We start from the raw sequence: 19,422 nt of genomic DNA, 5'->3' as shown, positions 1-19,422 counted from the left end.
TAGTGAAAGTAAAATGTTTTACTTTTAAAGCCTTTAATCAACAAGTTTTATTTAAAAAGATTCCACCAAAATGAGTATCAATGGTATTGTTGATAATAACAATTTTTTATCTTAACAATCCAACAAAAGCATATTTGGCTGTTACAAGGACATAATTATGCAATTTTCATGTTGTCATACTTTTTCCCTGTGTTGATTTCAACTTATGTTTTTGGCAATATGTGCTGTCCTTATAACGTTCTTGCCATACAGTAATTTTCTAGTATCTAATGATAACCATGTAAGTTTATATTTGGCTTCAAAGTTGGCAAATTATGCAAATATCCTTATTTTTCTGATTTTTTGGGGGTCAAGAAAAACACTTTCCCAAATTTTTATTTGTGGCGACTTTTTTTCTTGTATAAAACAAAGTCAGATCTGTATGAAAAACAAAGAAAAAATTCTGTTGCAATTATTTTGGGGTAACACCCTATCTTTACTGGACTATATGACAAAAAGAGCGAAAGTGATAGACCATACAACTTTAATGGAAAGAGTAACAAAATAGCTTTCAACCAGCTGCCCAAATCGTCAATCACGGTTGACAATGTGTGTATAAGCCCCTGTAAACCACTAATATGGACACATAGGAAAATAATATTTTTCACTAAATTCTGAAAGGATACTACATGTAGGTCATTTTTAAGGGCAGTTTTCCACATTTTTTACATCTGGCTAAAATGTGGCTGATATTGTAGTTACACATAATTATATAAGGTGTAGCTTAAAATGAAGAGAAGATATGATGAAATATCAGTTAAAGGAACAATTCAATGAGGCTAATTCTGTTACATAACCACAAAGCAAAATGTGACATAAATGTATTGTTCTACATTCCTTATGAAACATATAACAAGAAATATTGACAAATCCCACGACTTTGTTAAGTATTTTGATTGAAAAGCAGGTATAACATGTATGCTGTACCCATACCCGAGCCAAAGTCATGTACGTTACTCAAATACAATACATAACCACTGAGGAATTGGTGAAATGATATTTAGACAAGAACATGCATCTAATAACGTAAACACACTACTGTAAGAGCGATTTGAGTAGTTCTAGACACAAAAATATTTACTACACTCACAAGGGCAGGGGTTCGGCAGACAAGACGTCCGACCACAATGTGTAATGGCAGATAGCAAGCAAGTTTGAACATTTTACATACATTTCATTACAGTGGGCTTTTCTGGCATATCACAGTAAAACCAACTGATCTAATTTCCATTAGAGCTGGTTTGTTTCCGATGTATATGCAAATTTTAATGTACTTTTAGACTGAATTGCCATTTTAAGAAACTGTATGCAGGTTTCTTTGAACAAAATAAGATGTTTTTACATATAAAATTGTAATAGCCATGACTATCGTATGCCTCATTAATACGAAAGATGTTATTGGGAGAGTACACATTACAAAACTGAAATAGTATATTCATTCTGTAAGCTAATATTTAATGAATAAATGGTTTACATTGAATGAGCAACACTATCTATAAAGCCGTAAAATATTTCAAATTTTGCTACATCCTTGAAATTAATGTGTTCTACTCAGCACTACACTTTAGTGTTAAAGACCTGATTAAGCTTGAGACATCGTACAACACAGCATTTCTATACGAATACTAGAACTGTAATATTTGATGTTATGGTGCATTAAGTATTTTTTTCAGCACCTTTCCCACAAAAATCTCGACATATTATATTCTTAAACATTAGATATATATTATACAAAATATATTATTTATTCATCCAATGAAGGCGACTATACCTTTTTGGATGATAAAGTACAAACATGAATAGTATTATAGATACTCGTATTGGGTCAAAATATGGTACCCCACAATACAGTAATCATTCATATTATCTTATAAATATTTAAATAATTGACATCAAAATTGTTTACAATGCAATGGAAATATCATGAAAAGTTTATGAACATGAAAAATACATTTCATGAAGTATGTGTACACGATAATTATATAAACAAAAAATATCAATTTTATGAAGTTGGGTGGATACACGATAATGAAATAATATGGCTGGAAAAATGGAGATTTTTCTCAATTTCTTCTAAACGTTGTATTTAATGTCGGATTTCTAGGTATCTAAATAATCTTTACCTCACAATAGTTCAATTTAATAGCAGTTCCACCGACTTATAATCAATTTTATAAAACCAGGCCGTAACATATCGTGATCACGTCAAGTTACTGTACCCATTATCGTGATTGTTTTCAAAACATATTAAAAATAGTTAGGTGTGATGAAATAAAATAAATCTAATATCAATATATTCACAAATATCTCAATTGTTTAGAAAAATATTTGATGTGAAAATATTCATGCAAAAGAGAGAAAACGTGTCTTTTTGTCACCAGTGATATTGTTTCTGACTACGGAGGAAATGAAGCGGCCGCCGTTTCACGATCTATGTCCTGCCAAAAAACGAATAATTTTAACATGTCTTCATCAATGCTTGGCATTTTGAATAAATAATAAAGATATCTAAATTATTTTCGATAGTGATTGATTCTTTAATCATTGAAATAACAAACAAAATCAACATAGTGACCATGGTCTACTTTGTATTTTGTCGTCTGGCTAAAAGCGCTTAGGTGACCCCGACCAGCGCTCTTTTGCGTCAAGTTAGGAAGACTGAATTCTCTCCCTTCCGACTTTCGTTTTTTTAAGCTGTTGTCTGACATCATAGGAAGCAGACGATATGCAAATCGGTACTATTTATCTTAGAATAAAGCCGATATCATGCTCCCCCTGACTAATGTCATTCTTGTGAGGTAAGATTTACTGAAATTCGCCATTTTAATCTAAATATTGAATTTTCCTCTAAAACTTGAAAATGTTGTTGATAATTTTGGTATGTGTCTTCTTTCTATACACAAAAAGTATAAAAATCGCATTTTGCATATCGCGCCATTCAAAATCACGACAATTGATACATCACGATAATAGGTCACCAGCCTGTATACTTGTTGGAATATGCCTGTTCATATACTTCATATACAGTGGAAAATCGTGTTGAAATATGGCACAAGGCATAACAAAACTAATTGATGTAAGACAAATATTAAATAACAAGCATTTAGTTTAGCCTAAAATAAATACAAATTTAATATATAGAAAATATGTGTTATAATAAACCTTCATTGTATCACAGCAGAAAATACTTTTAAGGCAAAAACATGAATGCGCACCACAAAGTTTAAACATTTTTTCCATGGATAACCGGAAGTATGTTGTTTACGCTCAGACAATTATACATAATGTCTCGCAGAGCAGCAATAAATACTAGTCTTCGTTTCCTAGATTCATTGTCCTTATAGCCACATAAGAATATGGCATCTGTACAAAATCTAACATGATGTTTACTGTGACCTCTGACGCAGTACTGGAAATGTTTACTGTGAAATCTGACGCAGTCCTGGAGATGTTTATCCCAGGTCAGTGCCGTTATAGAACTCCTCGGACGTCTGCCGTGAAGCACTGTGGGCACCTCTTCTTTTGTTGCGAGTCTTCCGGCGAGGTGGGAATTCACTTGCGTCAACAACACAACCTCTCCTCTCATAGTGATCCAGAAGGCGTCTCCATACTTTGTCACACTTCAACAGGTTTTGGTTTCCTATAAAATGTTTAAGTTGACTTTCAGGATTGACAGAAATACAAAACATATCAGATTTTAAAATAGATCTAAAATATCGTGTGAGTCAATATCAGTCGGTTTAAATGACGTTTGAATTGAACAGTTTCATTTGAAATACAAAGGTAAAATGACGGTCTTCATTGTATTTGTTGTGTTAGGTGATTTAACCTGATAAGGTCTTGTAACGGTTTGGACATAAGTTCAAGTTTTGCCTACCAATGATGACGAGTCCTTTACGAGCTCTGGACAGGGCTACATCTATCTGGTGTTCGTCTGTGATGAATCCCAGATTCTGTTTACACCAGCCCAGGGTGGGGTTGTGCTCAATTTTGTAATGCGGAAGTGATCGGGTGGTGCTGAATATGACGTAATCCCATTCTCCACCTACATGTATAGCACACGAAAACAGTTATCATTCAGATAGATATAACAAATAAAGTAATGTCAGGGTTGTTGTTATGGTAGATGGCATAGTTAAGCATTGTAGCATTACGCTGATTTCTTTCATGCAAAACTAAAATTACTTAAAGGGACAATTCGGTCTAAGAGTACATGAAAATTTGTACAATATATAGGAAAAACAAGTTATAATAGAAATTATATCAGTCGGTTTTACTATGATATACCAGAAAAGCTCATGGTAGTGAAATGCTTGTGAAATGTTCAAACTCGCTCGCTGTCCGCCATTACAAATTATGGTCGAACATTTTCATGCCGAACCGTGTCCCTTGCTCGTAGAGTAATGCAACCTTTGTGCAGAACTGCTCAAATCGTCCTGACAGTAGTTGTGTTTACCTTATTAGGTGAATTGTCTTGCCTCGAAAATCATTTCATCACCTCCTCAGTGGTTATGTAGTTCATTTGTTTAACGTGGTTGACTTTGACTCGGGTATGAGTACAGCGTACATATTGTACCTGCTTAATCGTATTGATCAACGATTTGTAATTACAACGGTATCAATCAAAATACTAAACATTAACGTGGAATATGTCAATATTTTATGTTATATGTTTCATAAGAAATGTAGAACAATACATTTATGCCATATTTTGCTTCTTGGTTATGTAAAATAATTAGCCTGAGTGAATTGTCCCTGAGTAAAATGTAAATCTAAATTACTTCCTGTAAAATATGTTTTGATCGACAGATAGCTAGTAATGCTGACGAATTAAATGAAAGCCGTTAATTACCTTGACTGGCCACGACAGTATGTACGTTACAGTTGATGTAACCAGAGTCCAATAGTGCCGATGTGATAGCGTTACACTGGGCGTTGTACTGCGATATGATGTTGATGTAGCGGGGGTCCACGCCCTCCGTCTTCACCATACGGTGGAACACTGCTAGCTGTAAATAAAATATAAACGTTTCATTGATGGTCTCATTGTGAGAACAAATGAATGGTAACAAAATATACAAACTTATGCTGCAAACAGGAACCACAAGGATATAAAATACTAGCAAAATATTGAGAACACGATATAAAAAAAACCCCAAAAAACAACACAACTCACCACTTTTTCAACTTCTTCTTTATTGCTACATGACTGTTCATTTCCTTCCTCTGTCGACACAGTTAAGTATTCCTCTTCTCCCTCTACGTGACAGAATATGTGGGGAACACCATGATATTTCCACAGCTCCAGGGGGTTATCTTCCTTCCATGCACGAGAAGGGGCAGTTTCAAGTTTGTTTTCGCAAAACTCCTTTGACACAAAATCGCATATTTGTGGATGCTGAAAAAACCAATAAAAATCGATTAAACATTCATCTTTACTTCGTCACTTGATAATATTGGATGAGTGGAAGTCATGTGAAAAGTTATTTTGGAAAGACTGCACAGATCCCTGAATGTATATTTAAAGAAAATAATAAAAAGTAACTTAAAAGTTATTTTCAAAGTATACAATGTTTTTGTTGCATAAACTTAGCTTTGACATATTTTTTATCCCGTCAGAACATTTTGGTATCTATGACTATAACTGAAACCATACAGCCAGCTATTTATTGCATACCATTCGATATTGTGTTGTTAGAATAATCGCTTGTTTCGAAAACCTCTCGAAGAGTGATGTCTCCAGGCCAAGCCTTGCGGCGTGTTGACACATGACGACGGGCCGCAGTTGTTTGTGATCCCCGATGAGAACGACTTGTTCTGCCTTGGTAGTGATGATAGCAGCTAGACATTCTGGCTCTGTGCACATACCACTTTCGTCAATGATGCATTGGAAGATTTTGTTTTTCGTGCCCCGGATGAACTTGGGGTTAGTTGTCATAGCCGTTGTACAGAATATGACATCATAGTGCTGCAGTTCTTCTTGCTCTGCTTTGCTCAAAAGAGATTTGTACTCTTTCAGCTTTTGCTTAAACACATTGGCTACCTCGGGATCACCGATTGAAGAGCAACTTTTGAACGACTGGAAATACTTGTCGAAGACTAGGATCTCATCAGCATGGGGTTTTCCTTCTTGCCGAATTAGACGATGTAATGCGATGTCTTGAAGTTCCCTGTCTGGTCGATTGTCAGGTCTGTGCGATTTAGCAGACTGAACATTTCCCGGAATAGGATAGTCCATACACTCTTGAGACGATCCATACATTCGGACCATTCTCGGCGCCAGCTCTCCAAGTTTTCTTTTTGTCCACTCTACAAGATAACAATGATGGTTTACCACATAATAAGTCGACAGAATACGAAGGGTTTTTGTCATTGTTGTGAATCTAACCCAGATCTGTGTTTACCACATAATAAGCTGAATCAATACAAACGTTTTTTTTTATTGTTACTTTGAATCTAAAATTCAGATCTGTGTGTGGTCGATGAGCGGTTATATTTATGAGCACCTTCTACGTTTTTAAACCAAACGCCAATTAGGTCACGGGCTAGGAGGGTCCCACATGCACCCTCCAAACCTCCGAACCAATATCTTTTGAACCCTTATGACCCACTGATCACAAATCAAAAATGTTTCCCAACAAAAAAACTATTATTAGTAATCAATTATTTGACTTCTTATCAATCAGTTAAAACAACAACAACAACAACAAAAATGTATAGAAATGCAAAAGAGAATTATTGTTATACTATCATTTGGTTAACTCTTTACATAAAATGGGAAAACAAGACCAATCCTGCAGGTTTTGTAAATCTCACCTGGAAACAACATCTGTTTTGGGGATGTGATAAAGTCAATAATTTAATGAGAGAATTTAAACACGCGCTTACAGCCATAAATATTGAAGTTGATTGGGTAAAACAGGAATTTAGTTTAGGAACATTTAAATTTTGTGATGCTGACTTAATTATAGACAATCTTATTTTACTTATCATTAAACAATACATATTTAAAATGAAATGTTTTGAAAATGAAATCAGCTTAATAAGCTTAAAAAACCATATACGCTTGGAACTAAAATCACAATAAAAAACAAAAACATAAAGTGTATAGAAATAGCATTGATTTGCAAAGTAAATTGGAAAAATGGCTTCAGTTATGAAAAATGAATTATGTTACTTATATATATATATTACATATTAAATAGTATCTAGTTATTTAACAATGCTGTATTATATACTTAGTAAACAAAATTGCAATCATTCAGTCTCAGACTGAGTGATTGCAACCCCCCCGTCCCCAGGTAATAATATTTTTGTTTCGCGTTTGTATGTATGTGTATGCATATGGATGAGCGTATGTGTGTGTGTCTTTGTGTACATGTAAACATGTATGTGTATATGTTATGCGCAGGTATATGTATGCATATATATGTGCGTGTGTACGTATGTTTATGCGTAGACATGTTTGTATGTAACTGTATTATTTAAGGATTAAAGTCTCTTTCTGGTGGTTCTATCGAAGGATAAAGTTGAGTAGGGTATCGATATTTGGAATGGACCGCGAAGCGGTCCATGAAACAAATATCGATACCCTACTCAACTTTATCCTTCGATAGAACCACCAGAAAGAGACTTTAATCCTTATATTTACAGTCTTAACTATTATTTTCATAACTCAAAATTTACCCGTAATAGTGTTTATGGCATTTATAAGACTAAAATTGAATTATATCGTTTAGTTCCGACAGGCATTTGGAACAGCCACTCGAAGTGGCGGAAATTCCCGCCAATTTATCAATGAACATACAAATAAAATGAGTTCCGTCTTATGATGCATATATCTGGGGTTTCCCGGTATGGAACTATAAATCGTTTTATTTATCTTTTGTTAAAAACACCATGGTGCAAAGCCGTTTGGTTTTAATCTTTTACTTCGTATGATTACACACGCTTACACAATTCATAACGTGGCAGGATATTTAACGTAGTTGTGACGCGGCGTCCGATTCAAACCGCCTGTGTCAAGGAGGTGTGACAAACAGAGAGTTTCTTCAATTTTGTGATCACTTGAGTTCTTCTTAATCAGTTCACGTTTGAAATTACTTGAATACACGGATGTTTACATAGTTCCATGTCATTATTTCCGGATTTTGGAGATTTTCAAATGTATCGGACGTCGTTTCGATGAACATGTACAAACACAGGTAGGCCCACTACTGTAAACGTTTACCACTCTCACAATGTTAGCTTATATTTATATTGTTGTTTCAAACACTTCAGTAAATATTAGAGATATCTATAACAAGTATTGTAAAACTACAATTGAAGGATTCCGTTTCATTGATATTTCGAAACACCCAAACGTACATTGTGTATGTAAGGCCTACTCTCGCCGATTCACAGTAGATAACGTACAGGACTTGTCTGTCCCCCGAGGTGAACAAAAATGCATTATCGTGCTAGGTCGTTTTGGTTAAAGTTATGCAACTGAAAGACTGATGTTGTCCTGACATATCTTATCCATTTGCGTACAACCAAAGATGTTAAAAATACAAATAGGATGTAGATCTACATGTTGTAGCGAACAACACACACTCACCGACACACAACATGTAAACATTGCAACGTCATCGGAATGTGCAAATTTATCATACGCACGGAAGCATTGCTCAAAGAGGTAGTGACATAAACAATGTAACTTTTCTACATTTGTATTTACACACGTACATATAATATGTGTTCAAACCTATTTTGATACATGTACATGTTCATCGAACGTACGTTCGATACTGAAAACAAGTATCTGATTTGGACCATCATAAATTCATCCGCGCGGCTCCAAATTGCGCGTGACATACTCAATCTATCGAGAAATAAAGTTGAGTAGCCTTTGGTTGAAATCAACGGGGTTTATACTATCAATTCACCACTGACTGTAAATATTTATATATGTATGTAAGTTTGATAGTGTATATGTGAGGGTGTGTGTGTGATGACTGGATATAAAACTTAAGTTCAATGCGGTAATACATTTTGCAATTCCTTTCTTTACAAACAAATTCCTATATTAATGAATTTATTGAAAAAAATACGATCTCTATTTAAATTGTTATAGAAAGTATAATGTTCAAATTTACACCTTTTAAGTTAAATATGATCTATATTCTGTATGATATACACATGTCTATTTGTAGGTATGCGTGCATGTGTAGATATGCAAGTTAATGTTTTGTATTGTCGTGTATTGTTTATTATGATGAAAATAGAATAAAAACATTTTTAAAAAATCATTTGGTTTACAAAACATCAACGGGTGCGTATACAGGACATTCGATTGTTATTTTTTTCCGAACCGCTGACACTACAGTTTCCTGGTGTCTTAGAATTTCCTGAATATAACATTGGTGCATGTGGGACCCATGACCTAAATAGAACGTTAAGACTAAAGGTTATTACTGAATGAACAATATACTACACCTCGAATAAAACGATCGATCGTTAGATTGACTTGCACTGCTTACTTGCAACAAGATCAACAGATTTGTTCGATGGGCCACAAAATACGACTTGTTTGAATGGATTTCCTTCTTGATGCCACACTCTGTTCAGTTTTGTAAACAGAAACAACAGTTTGATGCCAGTGAACGTTTTCCCAGTTCCTGAAATAATTAATAAATTATCATATAAAATAGTTTGATGTAAGTCAATCCTCACTTTCCCGTTTAAAGTCAGTAAATGTAACGCATCCGCTTCAACGGTTAACGTGAATCATTGTTTAAGCTTAATATAAAACATGTCTACAAAATAATGCAAATCAATATTATTGATACATAAGAATAGCTAACAGAGGACACTTGATTGAACTAGGACATAAAGACCAAGAAAACTAAAATGATCTCAAACAAAAAGTTGGAGATGTGTTCCACATTTTCACATAATATGTCATATTTCATGTATATTATTTTCTGTGTAGCGACACGTTCGGACAGGACGGGAAAAGACAGGCCAGACTTGGTTAACACTAAATGTCCAGTCTCCCGTTTTATAGCGGGAACATCATGGGAATTTAAATCTATATCTACCCGGTGGACCCTGGATGACAGTAAATCTGTTGGTTAGTGCCTTTTGTATGGCTTTGTACTGCTTAGGGTTGTTCCGAGCTAACCCGACAACATCCACTTCTACCTCCATCCTCCTGGCTACCGCCAAATAATTCTTGGCTACAAATAAGGGCACATGTATTAATAAGAATTTCAACTCAATATTTCACTAAGTAGAAAGGATCAAATTGCAAAGGGATTTTTACCATTGTTAATAATAACAAGAGGCCCATGGGCCTTAGCGGTCTAAAAGATTTTAAATTTTGACAAAGTATTCGTAATACAACGAATGATAAAACAGCAGTTTCAGAAGTGATGACATAAAAAATATGTTATCATTTCTGAAAATGGTTTACTCTTTTAAAGTACTTATCGCATTGTAAGGACTATGTTTGATAATCAAGACATATATATACACATAAGGTCAAATTAAATCGGATTCAATACAAACCGAGAGGCGGAATCTTGTATCCCAACGCAACTGCTTGTGCCAAACCGTTTGCCTTATCCAAGCAAAGTAACGCAGCTTCTGTTCTCCTAAAAGTGTATGTTTGATAACGTTTTCAAAACAGATTTGAAAATCAACAATTTCTCATTCAGTCGGTCGAATTGAGAAGTAAAACAAGCATCTTAAGGATTATTGAATGAGATATTTGTTTGCGATATTTTTATCTGAAAGATCTCAACTAAAGCAAGTAAGCTTCTTACCTGTTAGATTCTGGTTTGACCATAATATCTACACTGCAATGCGGTTTCTTGTCGCTGTTCAGGATTTGTGGCGGTAAACTTGCACTTGAAGGGTGAAGTAAGAAGTGCACTTCGATTCTTCCTTTCTTTTTCATTTTCTTGATCTTATCCACCTGTCCGTGCGCCAGCCAGATCCTCTTTCCTCCTGGTGATCCTTTCATGTGTTTGTATGTGACATCATCTACATCGTAGCAGCACTTCAGACAAAGGTAGTCTGAACTAGACACGTACTTCGTTTCATCACTGTTGTCGTCGTCTTCGTTTCCGTGTAAAAGGAAGTCCATCGACATATTGCTAAACTCGATGTTCCTGTCTTCGCAGAAGTCAAATGTCACGGAAAAGGTTCCGTCTTTTTCATTCAGCTTCACAGGAAGATCGTTTACTGTGATTGAGTCGTCATGGCCTGCAATAGTTGCAGCTTCCATACGTATCAGCGACAGCCATACCTGGAGATACTCCTCTTTCGATTTATAGTTTTGTAGATGAGCTTTGCTGGTCGCATACTTTGCCAGGTATTTCACAGGATCACTTGGATGTTGTAAGCAAAGCTTGACGTTGTCAGTTAGATGAAGAATCTGTGGTGTTGGCACTAGCACTCCCTTCTGCGGCTCTCCGCCGATTTGCACTGAGAGAATTTATGCATGATTGAACGACATTGTGAATTCACATAAATATTTTGTAATCGCTCCTTCTCCGACTTCTGAGCAAACGTCTTTCACTGTTGATGTACAAGCGGGAACATATGACCTCAGCTGATCGCCTTCCTGATAATCAGCATGTGTAGAGAAAATGCTCCTAAGCGATGCCGAATTTCGACTAAACAATGCTTTAAGAATGTCGGTCCATCGTGTATATTGCTGAAAAATGGCCCTCTGATGTGGATCAACCCGAAGCTCCTCAAGACCTCTCGTTGATGGGGCATACCCCCTGTGAGAGTAAAGTCGCTTTTGCCAGCGTAAGGTTAGAATGTCGAAAGGCCTATCGTCATCTGCGTCCTTTTGAATCTTTGGTTTAGTTGAAACACCAAGGAGGTTGAGGGGTACTTCCCGACACGCTTGTGGAAGACCATGCATTCCTTGAATTAGAAGCTGAATACTTTTGTCGGAAACTGTTTCTATGAAGCCATTAAACATCGCAGGACTGTGTCGTAGAACATGACCGTAAAACAAGGCTTTACATTGTTTCTGGAACTGTTTCGCTCTCCTTGAAACTTCATTGATGTGACAGCAAATGTCATCCACTACACTGTCGTGTAGGGAACTTTTTCTTTGTTAAGGGCAGCATGGATGAGGCGGTGAACCACAATATCTGCATAACGTCGAATTGGTGAAGTGAAATGAGTGTATGGGGAGATGTTGAGTGTGAAATGACAGCTTTCTTTTCGGTTGGTCACAGAGCCAAGGCATCTGTATTCTGCATGTTCTTGAAAAGATATCCATTCATTCCAAGGAACTGACTGTTCAGGATGACATTCGTCGCTTCCGATAAGTTTCCATGCCTCTCTGAAGTTATCATTTTTCACATGTTGCTCTAAGCATGACCAAATCCATTTCTGTAGTTCGATCACGACTCGGTACCTCGCTTTCGGTGCGTTAGCCACCTTGAGCTGTCTTTGCGGGGTTGGCTTGATGTTTTGGAGTTTCAAAATGATATCTGCAATCCGCGGATAATCGTTCAGCCACCTGTTTACTTTCTCAGCTGATGGAGCATCCTGGCACCGCAATATCGCAGAATTTCTAAAACTTGAACACACACAAGCGGCAGCTGACATGTTTGCCAATATCATAAATTCTTCAACTAGAAAATGAGCTTCTAGTGTATCGAACATGGAATCACCTTCTCTCTCGTTTAACAAATCCACCTCAGTTGGGAGCGAATGCATTGAGTCACCAAGTCTTCTAAAGCGGCACGCCTTTGCAATCTTAAACAAGGAAATGATATCGGAGGCAAAAGCCTCATTTTTATCCGTTTGCTCAAGAATTATGTCCTGTACATCCTGATAAGTGAATTGTCGTCTCGATTTGACAACGGTTTTCTGTATGCGTGTACGATTGGTGAGAGGCTTTCCATCTTGACTGAAGTACAGGAACACTGACAGAGCAAGCCTCTTCTTGTTTGGAAGTAGGCTACAGAGATTTTGACTGAGTGGTTCAGGAAGCATGTGATAGGGCTGTTTACTTTGTCCAGGGTAAAAAGTTGTCGCCCTTACTTTTGCTTCCTCATCAATAGGACTTCCTTTGTGGATATAGCTAGTAACATCTGCTATGTGTATTCCTACTTCTGTAACATTGTCATCTTCAAGTTGTTTAATACTCAGTGCATCATCGAGATCTTTTGAGTTCTTTGGATCAATTGTAAAGATAGACAGGGATTCGGAAAGATCGATCCGGCCTTCCGTTAAAATTGGTGTTGGTTCATCTGGCATTCTGCACATGATACTCTGAACGCTTTGGACAGTATCGGAACTGTAGATTGTTGGCACTTGATGTTGAAGCTCGAGGATTTTCAGTCCACTGTTGGTCCCACAATCAGATCGCATGACTTTGATCACTGCACCCAAGGGATAAACTGCATCCCAGCGTATGAATACGACCAGAAACACGTAACTGTGCTTTAGAGCTGGGTTGATATTAACAAAATGACTGTATTTCAGTTCACAGGAACTTGAATCGTAGTCATAAACTTCCACTTGGAAATCATTTTCAACATGCTTGTTCAATATATGGAACTTGGGGACTGTTTTGTCAAGAGGGCGCATCAAATAGTATTCAATTTCATCAAGTTCATACACCAGAACGGGATGATCAATATTTCGGAATCGGGTTCGATCCAGTCTACCAACAACTTTTCCAAAAGACTTCTTGTGCTTCTTGTGACTTCAGTGCTTTCTTTAAGCGCGGAATAACACTGCACTCTTTGCTTCCATCGCTAAGGATTTCTACGACCACTTCATCTTCCATGAAGTTTTTTCCACATTTCGATCTGCCACTGATCTCGATTTCTTCAATATCCCCATTTGGTTCCATTAACTCGCCGATCGCCTTGTGGGCTGATTCGATCTTGAGAATACATTTCTTGAAACGGCGTGTATCATTTCGCAGCAACGAGTTCAGCTCTTGTACGGACGTGTTATCTGTGTAATAATTCATCTTATCACGAAAACCACACCTGTCAACAAATCTAGGAGAGAGATACATAATCAGGTTCTGTTCTGTTTCTTTGATTCCTTCTTCAAGATTCTCTGCGTCGACATCCATACTCTGTTCAAACAGTGTCTCCGTATCGGCATTTCTTATCGACTCTGTATCAGAGCAATCGCTTTCAGTTGGAGCATATAAATCAATACAGAATATACTTGATCCACACCTTTTGGAGAGGTTGAATTCTTCATCACTTTCTATTGATTGGTCGTCAGCCTCTCCTGACCTTTTGATATGATTGGCATAATCTACATTGTCATTAGATATCGATTTACCAGGTGATGCAATGTCGGATCCCGCTGTATTTCTTCTCCGCCGTTTTGTTGTAATATAACCATCACTAAAGGGCGATGGTGAGTGTGAACGGATTGTGTCCCTTTTCATTCTTTCCACATTACCCAAATTTGAAAAATCGTCAGAGGTCGACGCCACTGATTTTCTTGCTTTGGCTGCAATGAAAACATATTTGTCTTTAATTTCACGAATTAGGTTAGCAATAGAACTGTAACATATGATATAAGCTACATATTAGTACCTCTAGATTTAAATGAAACAATCCAATGAAGCAGATTATTACATAAAACGATTGTTCTATATTCCTTTTGAAGAATGAAACAAAACATATTGATAATTCCACATTGTAATGTTATAATTAATGAACTTAAGTGATACCTTTGGGATTCCTGATCGTACAGTTATTTCATTACGGTAACGCGTGTACTCTACACCTATAACGGAGCCGGACTCACGTAAGGTTTGACTAAAGCTATCTGTGAGTTGCCTCTTTTGTAAGGGAATATACTTTTCACCTATGATGGTGTATCTAAATAAGTAAAATACACAACTGTAAGAGCGATTGGAGTAGATGTATACGTAAGTTACCTTTCTCCAATGTGTCATGGCAGACAGCGATCTGGTGTTTGCATACACTGATTATGATAGTATATACATATGGGCAGGTCACAGTGATACAAATTACTCCAACTTCATTCCGTACGTAAATCGACATTTCAATACAATCTTTGACTCTTTTATTCCTACGTAATGACAGTTATTATGGAGTAAATTTGCTCGGTTTAGTGTTTGTTTTATCTTAACAGGAAAAACAGGAAATAAGAAACAGTTCCAAATCAATTTACTACGCTAACTTGACATGAATAATGACTTGAACAAGAATTGGTGTTATTATGCTAATTACTGACTACGTAAGATGTGAAAAAGTTCAGAAAAGTCCCATAAAATCCACGGTAATCGATGTGTCCTCCTACCTCTGATGATAAGATCTGATGGTTGTTTAAAAAGGTTACTCCTTAATTCTTTATCTTGTTTTTGTATTACAAAGCACAAAAAGAGATATTACGGTATGCAAAGCAGTTCTGAATCAATACTATATTTTTCAGATCTTCCCGTCTCCATACTCCAAATTCTGACATCCGATTCCGTTCCAATTCAAATAAAACTTGTTACATATCATTTCTCTTTATCATCGTAATTTACGTAGATATATATCTACATATCGGTTCCTAGGACTGTTTATAGTATTACATGGTCTTGCTGCGTAAATATTAATCACAATTAATATACTTTTTGAAAAACAAAATTACCATCTATAATCTCATTAATGATATCTCATATACTGTTATGACTTCTGAAACATATACTTTCATATGCTTTCAAATACTCTTTTATGCCATTTGTACATATACAGTTTGTTACCAGGGAGAGAACTTACATAGGCACTGCCTGTTGTTTGAAACATTGTTGAAATTGAAATCTTCGTTTTTACGAATTTGTTCTCGAGCGGCAAAAGGGCGAATGTTACTAGTAAATTAAAACAAATAATAGAAATACCGCATAATATGTAATGTATATCCTGGTTAAAACAACTCCCGTTAATAACCTTACTAATAAATACAACAGCAAAATACTATTTCTAAATGAAGTGATTATATTCTATATTTCTGGTACATAAAGCACCTCCTACTATACCATTCTTTAGTTTTTGTTAAAACTTACGTCGACTTCTGCTGTGTTTTACGTGCGAATTCTTCTGAATCAGTTCTTCTCTTCGTCTGGTGTTCTGGTAAAGTAATGACAATGAACATTAACAGTTATTTTCAGTGCACAAAAACAGTGTTTTAATTCATTAGAAGCGAGCGACCTGATACTTACCCGGGAAACTTCATTGATATTTGTTCCAGCCAACCAATTAGGGTCAGGAGTTCGTTTATGCTCCATTGCATCCACTGATTCGACTGGGTTCTTGAAAGACGAGAAAAAGACGAGATAAAATAAAAATATCATTATCTGTACACGACAAATTTATTTAATTCAAAGTGCATCTAAAGTTTCAAACAGCTGATGTTCCCAAACATTTCGCTGTATATATGCAGCTCATATGAACGTTATCAGAAGAGTTTAACCTGCATATTTTACTTCATGTTTTATAATGTCTGTATATATATAGGCAAATAAACACACACACACAACCCCAATTAGTATGTATGTCTACTTTTATCAAAACCGATCACACAAAATATAATAAGATCCCGAAAAATGAAAGGAAGGTACGGCATCAAAGTTGGACCCGTGGTGATTCAAACTCTGTTGAAGGGTATTTTCAACTGTTTAACACCGAAAATAAACAATTAAGGTAAAAATTGCAATACCTGTCTGTACGCGAAATTGATGTTCCCCATCTTCAATAACCTGAGGGCCCACGTCTCCAACAGTGCAGTATTTTCCGAGTGCAGGTTATCTCCTGCTTCGATAATTATATACATTAATGCCTGGTAAGGTTTTTCTCAAACCAAGAAAGAAGTAAAATTGACATACTATGGTCGTTATATCGTTATGTCTTAGTATGTTATAATGACATTGAAGGCCATGGCCTCTCTTGAATAGAATAGTTTATAATTTGATATCAAAATGTCTGAAAAGCTGATACTGACTTCCAAATGTTTATGTAGTTTATTTGTTTACATAGGGTGATTGTTATTGGGTGTTTTTGTGACAGTTTTATATTTACTTAGCTATTATACATACCTTAAACTCATTGACATCATTTCATGCTTCATCCTAAAATATATTTTTGAATGAAAAAAAAAATTCAATACTTAGCTGTGATTATAATCATGATAAATGGCCATCATATAATTTGAATAATGAATACACATTAATGAAGTGATCTTCTAGAGGTTATATTTTAACTTAAATTGCCTTTAAACATTGATGAATACCTTATATGACATTTAATGAGATCATAGAGTTAAATGATATATGTAAATTTATTTGACATTAAATATTCACATGAATCAAGCGTTATTTCAGCAATACCAGTGTGGATTTGAACAGTCCTCTATAAACACCTAAGCGTCAACGCCTACGTATTATCAATATCTACTTGTATCTACAGACAGGTAAAGAAAATGTTCGCATTGAAATAACGTAGATTGACAACCCAACAATGCACGTCATGTAAGCAGTGAAATCATGTTTAACCTCCACCTTGGGTAGCATTTATTGTTCTCTTTCAGAAACTAAAATACATGTTGATTTCAGAAATTGCATAATCTTCTCTGCCATTCACTTTTTTATTTTTCTGGTTTTTCTCTCACTGTCTCCCTTCTGTTAATCTTTTTAGGATATATGTAAGATTTAGAGCAAAAACCTTTGACAATGATGATAAATACAAGTTTAAACAAAAAATTAAGAACAAAATAACGATACGGCTCGGCTGTTTGTTGTATTTACATGTATATTTGTGATTCTAAAGTATTAATGTAAAGTGTATGCTCGAATAAAGAAGCAGTTGATCTGAAGTTGTAGGAGACTATAATCCACATTCTACATTAAAGCATAACTCTAAATCAAGTTTGATTTTTTTGTTTAACGTCCTATTAACAACCAAGGTCATGCATGGACGTGCCAGGTGTGTTGTTGGAGGAAAGCCAGAGTACCTGGTGAAAAACTACTGACCAGTGGTCAGTACCTGGCAACTGCCCCACATTGGATTCGAACCCACATCCCGGAGGTAGAGGGCTTGTGGTGATATGTCGAGGCATCTTAACCACTCGGCCATTGCGGCCCCTTAATCAACGACATTATACGGATTTTAAAGCGTCCTTTACTAGTTTTTAACTGATAAAAAATGGTTTTATGAGATAAAAGCACGTAAAATACCACATAATTACCATAAAAGTATACAATATTATCAGATCGACGAAAAATAATATTTTACTTACCATTCCAATAGCGTTACAAATACAACATTATCCAACTTTCTCCCTCTACCCCATATTTGAATAAACGGATCGGTAGTAACACGTCATTATTACATATACTTGGTTGTTGTAGGATTTTCATAAAATATTTGGTCTAAAATTAGATTAAGGGAGGTGACCCCATATTTGAATAATCTGATAGGTACGTCATTATGTAAGTTGTGGTTGCTGTAGGATTTTTATAAAATCTTTGATCTAATTATATATTTAGGGTGGCGTCATTAACGACATGCCTTACATCAGCATATTAATATAAACATTGCGGCATTCAAGGAAAACTCTTTATTTCACTTTCGTTTCATCTTCAACAAAACCCTTAACCACAAAATGGGTTTCAGTTTTAGATTTTAGACACAAATCAAGTAAATAAGCAGATGTAACGCCATACCTTTTTCACAATCCCCCTCCAATGTTTGTTTATGATGAAATAAACGCTAATGCACTTCTTTACAGCCACAACCTAGCTAGGACCCTGACTGTTAGTAGTACTACGCTAAACGATAAATTTTTATAATCGATTTAAAAAAGGTTTATTTTTCGGATAATCAAAAATACTTCCAGTGCGGCAACTTTATAAAAAGGTGGTTACATTAGAAAGTTTAAACCTCGGACAGACGGAGAAAAATGTTTTTAACACTTAAATAGTTTTCACTATGACAAAAAGAGCGAAAGTGATAAACCATACAACTTTAAAGAAACTAAAACTTTTCTGTTTGATATTTAGTTCAAAGACATTCACGTTAATACAAGATTTCGTAATATAGAATTAGTGTTTACCATCAAAATTGGACCCGTGTTGATCCCACTCTTCTGAAGCGCTATTTTCAACGGTTTAACATCTAATGGAATTGTTAATTAAAACACTTATATTCAAAAGTGCAATATCTTTCTAAACTCCAGAGCTGTATCTAGTTTTATTAAAACGAAATTCATTTTCAACATCTCATCTTTTGGAAGTACAATTACCTACGGTTTCGGTAATTAAATACATAAATATAGAATATGGCTTATCTTAAATCACGAGAGATGTAAAAAGAACTAGATATAGTCGTT

At 35.6% G+C, this 19,422-nt stretch overlaps 2 protein-coding genes across 6 annotated transcripts; both read right to left on the bottom strand.

Moving 5' to 3' along the window:
• Window positions 1-941: 941 nt before the first annotated feature.
• LOC138325949 (3'-5' exoribonuclease HELZ2-like) lies at window positions 942-11,311 on the bottom strand. Of its 3 annotated transcripts, none has more exons than XM_069271967.1 (9): window positions 10,848-11,311; window positions 10,591-10,676; window positions 10,122-10,259; window positions 9,561-9,698; window positions 5,717-6,348; window positions 5,216-5,437; window positions 4,892-5,048; window positions 3,917-4,084; window positions 942-3,679 (listed from the first exon to the last, which is right to left on the bottom strand). In XM_069271967.1, exons 1-9 carry the CDS (start codon window positions 11,309-11,311, stop codon window positions 3,492-3,494), a joined length of 2,193 nt encoding a protein of 730 aa, XP_069128068.1. In that variant the 3' UTR covers window positions 942-3,491. The 3 variants fall into 3 exon arrangements, 1 of the variants encoding a protein (XP_069128068.1); XR_011208843.1 differs by lacking the exon at window positions 942-3,679 and adding an exon at window positions 4,496-4,618 and having other exon boundaries at window positions 3,949-4,084; XR_011208844.1 differs by lacking the exon at window positions 942-3,679 and adding an exon at window positions 4,496-4,615 and having other exon boundaries at window positions 3,949-4,084.
• A 2,409-nt stretch (window positions 11,312-13,720) lies between these two features.
• Window positions 13,721-18,787, bottom strand: LOC138325950 (uncharacterized). Of its 3 annotated transcripts, XM_069271968.1 has the most exons (6): window positions 18,331-18,785; window positions 17,132-17,164; window positions 16,756-16,847; window positions 16,259-16,348; window positions 16,103-16,166; window positions 13,721-14,535 (listed from the first exon to the last, which is right to left on the bottom strand). In XM_069271968.1, the coding sequence occupies exons 3-6, from the start codon at window positions 16,783-16,785 to the stop codon at window positions 13,721-13,723; spliced, it is 999 nt and encodes a 332-aa protein (XP_069128069.1). In that variant the 5' UTR covers window positions 16,786-16,847; window positions 17,132-17,164; window positions 18,331-18,785. The 3 variants fall into 3 exon arrangements, with proteins under 3 accessions (XP_069128069.1, XP_069128071.1, XP_069128070.1); XM_069271970.1 differs by lacking the exon at window positions 16,756-16,847 and having other exon boundaries at window positions 18,331-18,787; XM_069271969.1 differs by lacking the exons at window positions 16,756-16,847; window positions 17,132-17,164 and having other exon boundaries at window positions 18,331-18,787.
• Between the last annotated feature and the right edge of the window lie 635 nt (window positions 18,788-19,422).

Source organism: Argopecten irradians, chromosome 6 (assembly GCF_041381155.1).
Source record: "Argopecten irradians isolate NY chromosome 6, Ai_NY, whole genome shotgun sequence".
NCBI lineage: Eukaryota > Metazoa > Mollusca > Bivalvia > Pectinida > Pectinidae > Argopecten > Argopecten irradians.
Note: the sequence above shows the minus strand (reverse complement) of the source record. Positions and strands in the feature narration are given on the sequence as shown.

Excerpts from the sequence above, each read along its gene's own strand:
- LOC138325949 (XM_069271967.1), bottom strand. The coding sequence starts at position 11,311 with ATGGAAGCTGCAACTATTGCAGGCCATGACGACTCAATCACAGTAAAC. Across the intron at positions 9,699-10,121 it reads TGTCATCCAGGGTCCACCGG|GAACTGGGAAAACGTTCACT; the intron begins GTAGATATAGAT and ends TAATTATTTCAG. Across the intron at positions 6,349-9,560 it reads ATCTGTTGATCTTGTTGCAA|AGTGGACAAAAAGAAAACTT; the intron begins GTAAGCAGTGCA and ends GTTATCTTGTAG.
- LOC138325950 (XM_069271968.1), bottom strand. The coding sequence starts at position 16,785 with ATGGGGAACATCAATTTCGCGTACAGACAG. Across the intron at positions 16,349-16,755 it reads TCAATTTCGCGTACAGACAG|AACCCAGTCGAATCAGTGGA; the intron begins GTATTGCAATTT and ends TCGTCTTTCAAG. Across the intron at positions 16,167-16,258 it reads ATATCAATGAAGTTTCCCGG|AACACCAGACGAAGAGAAGA; the intron begins GTAAGTATCAGG and ends TTACTTTACCAG.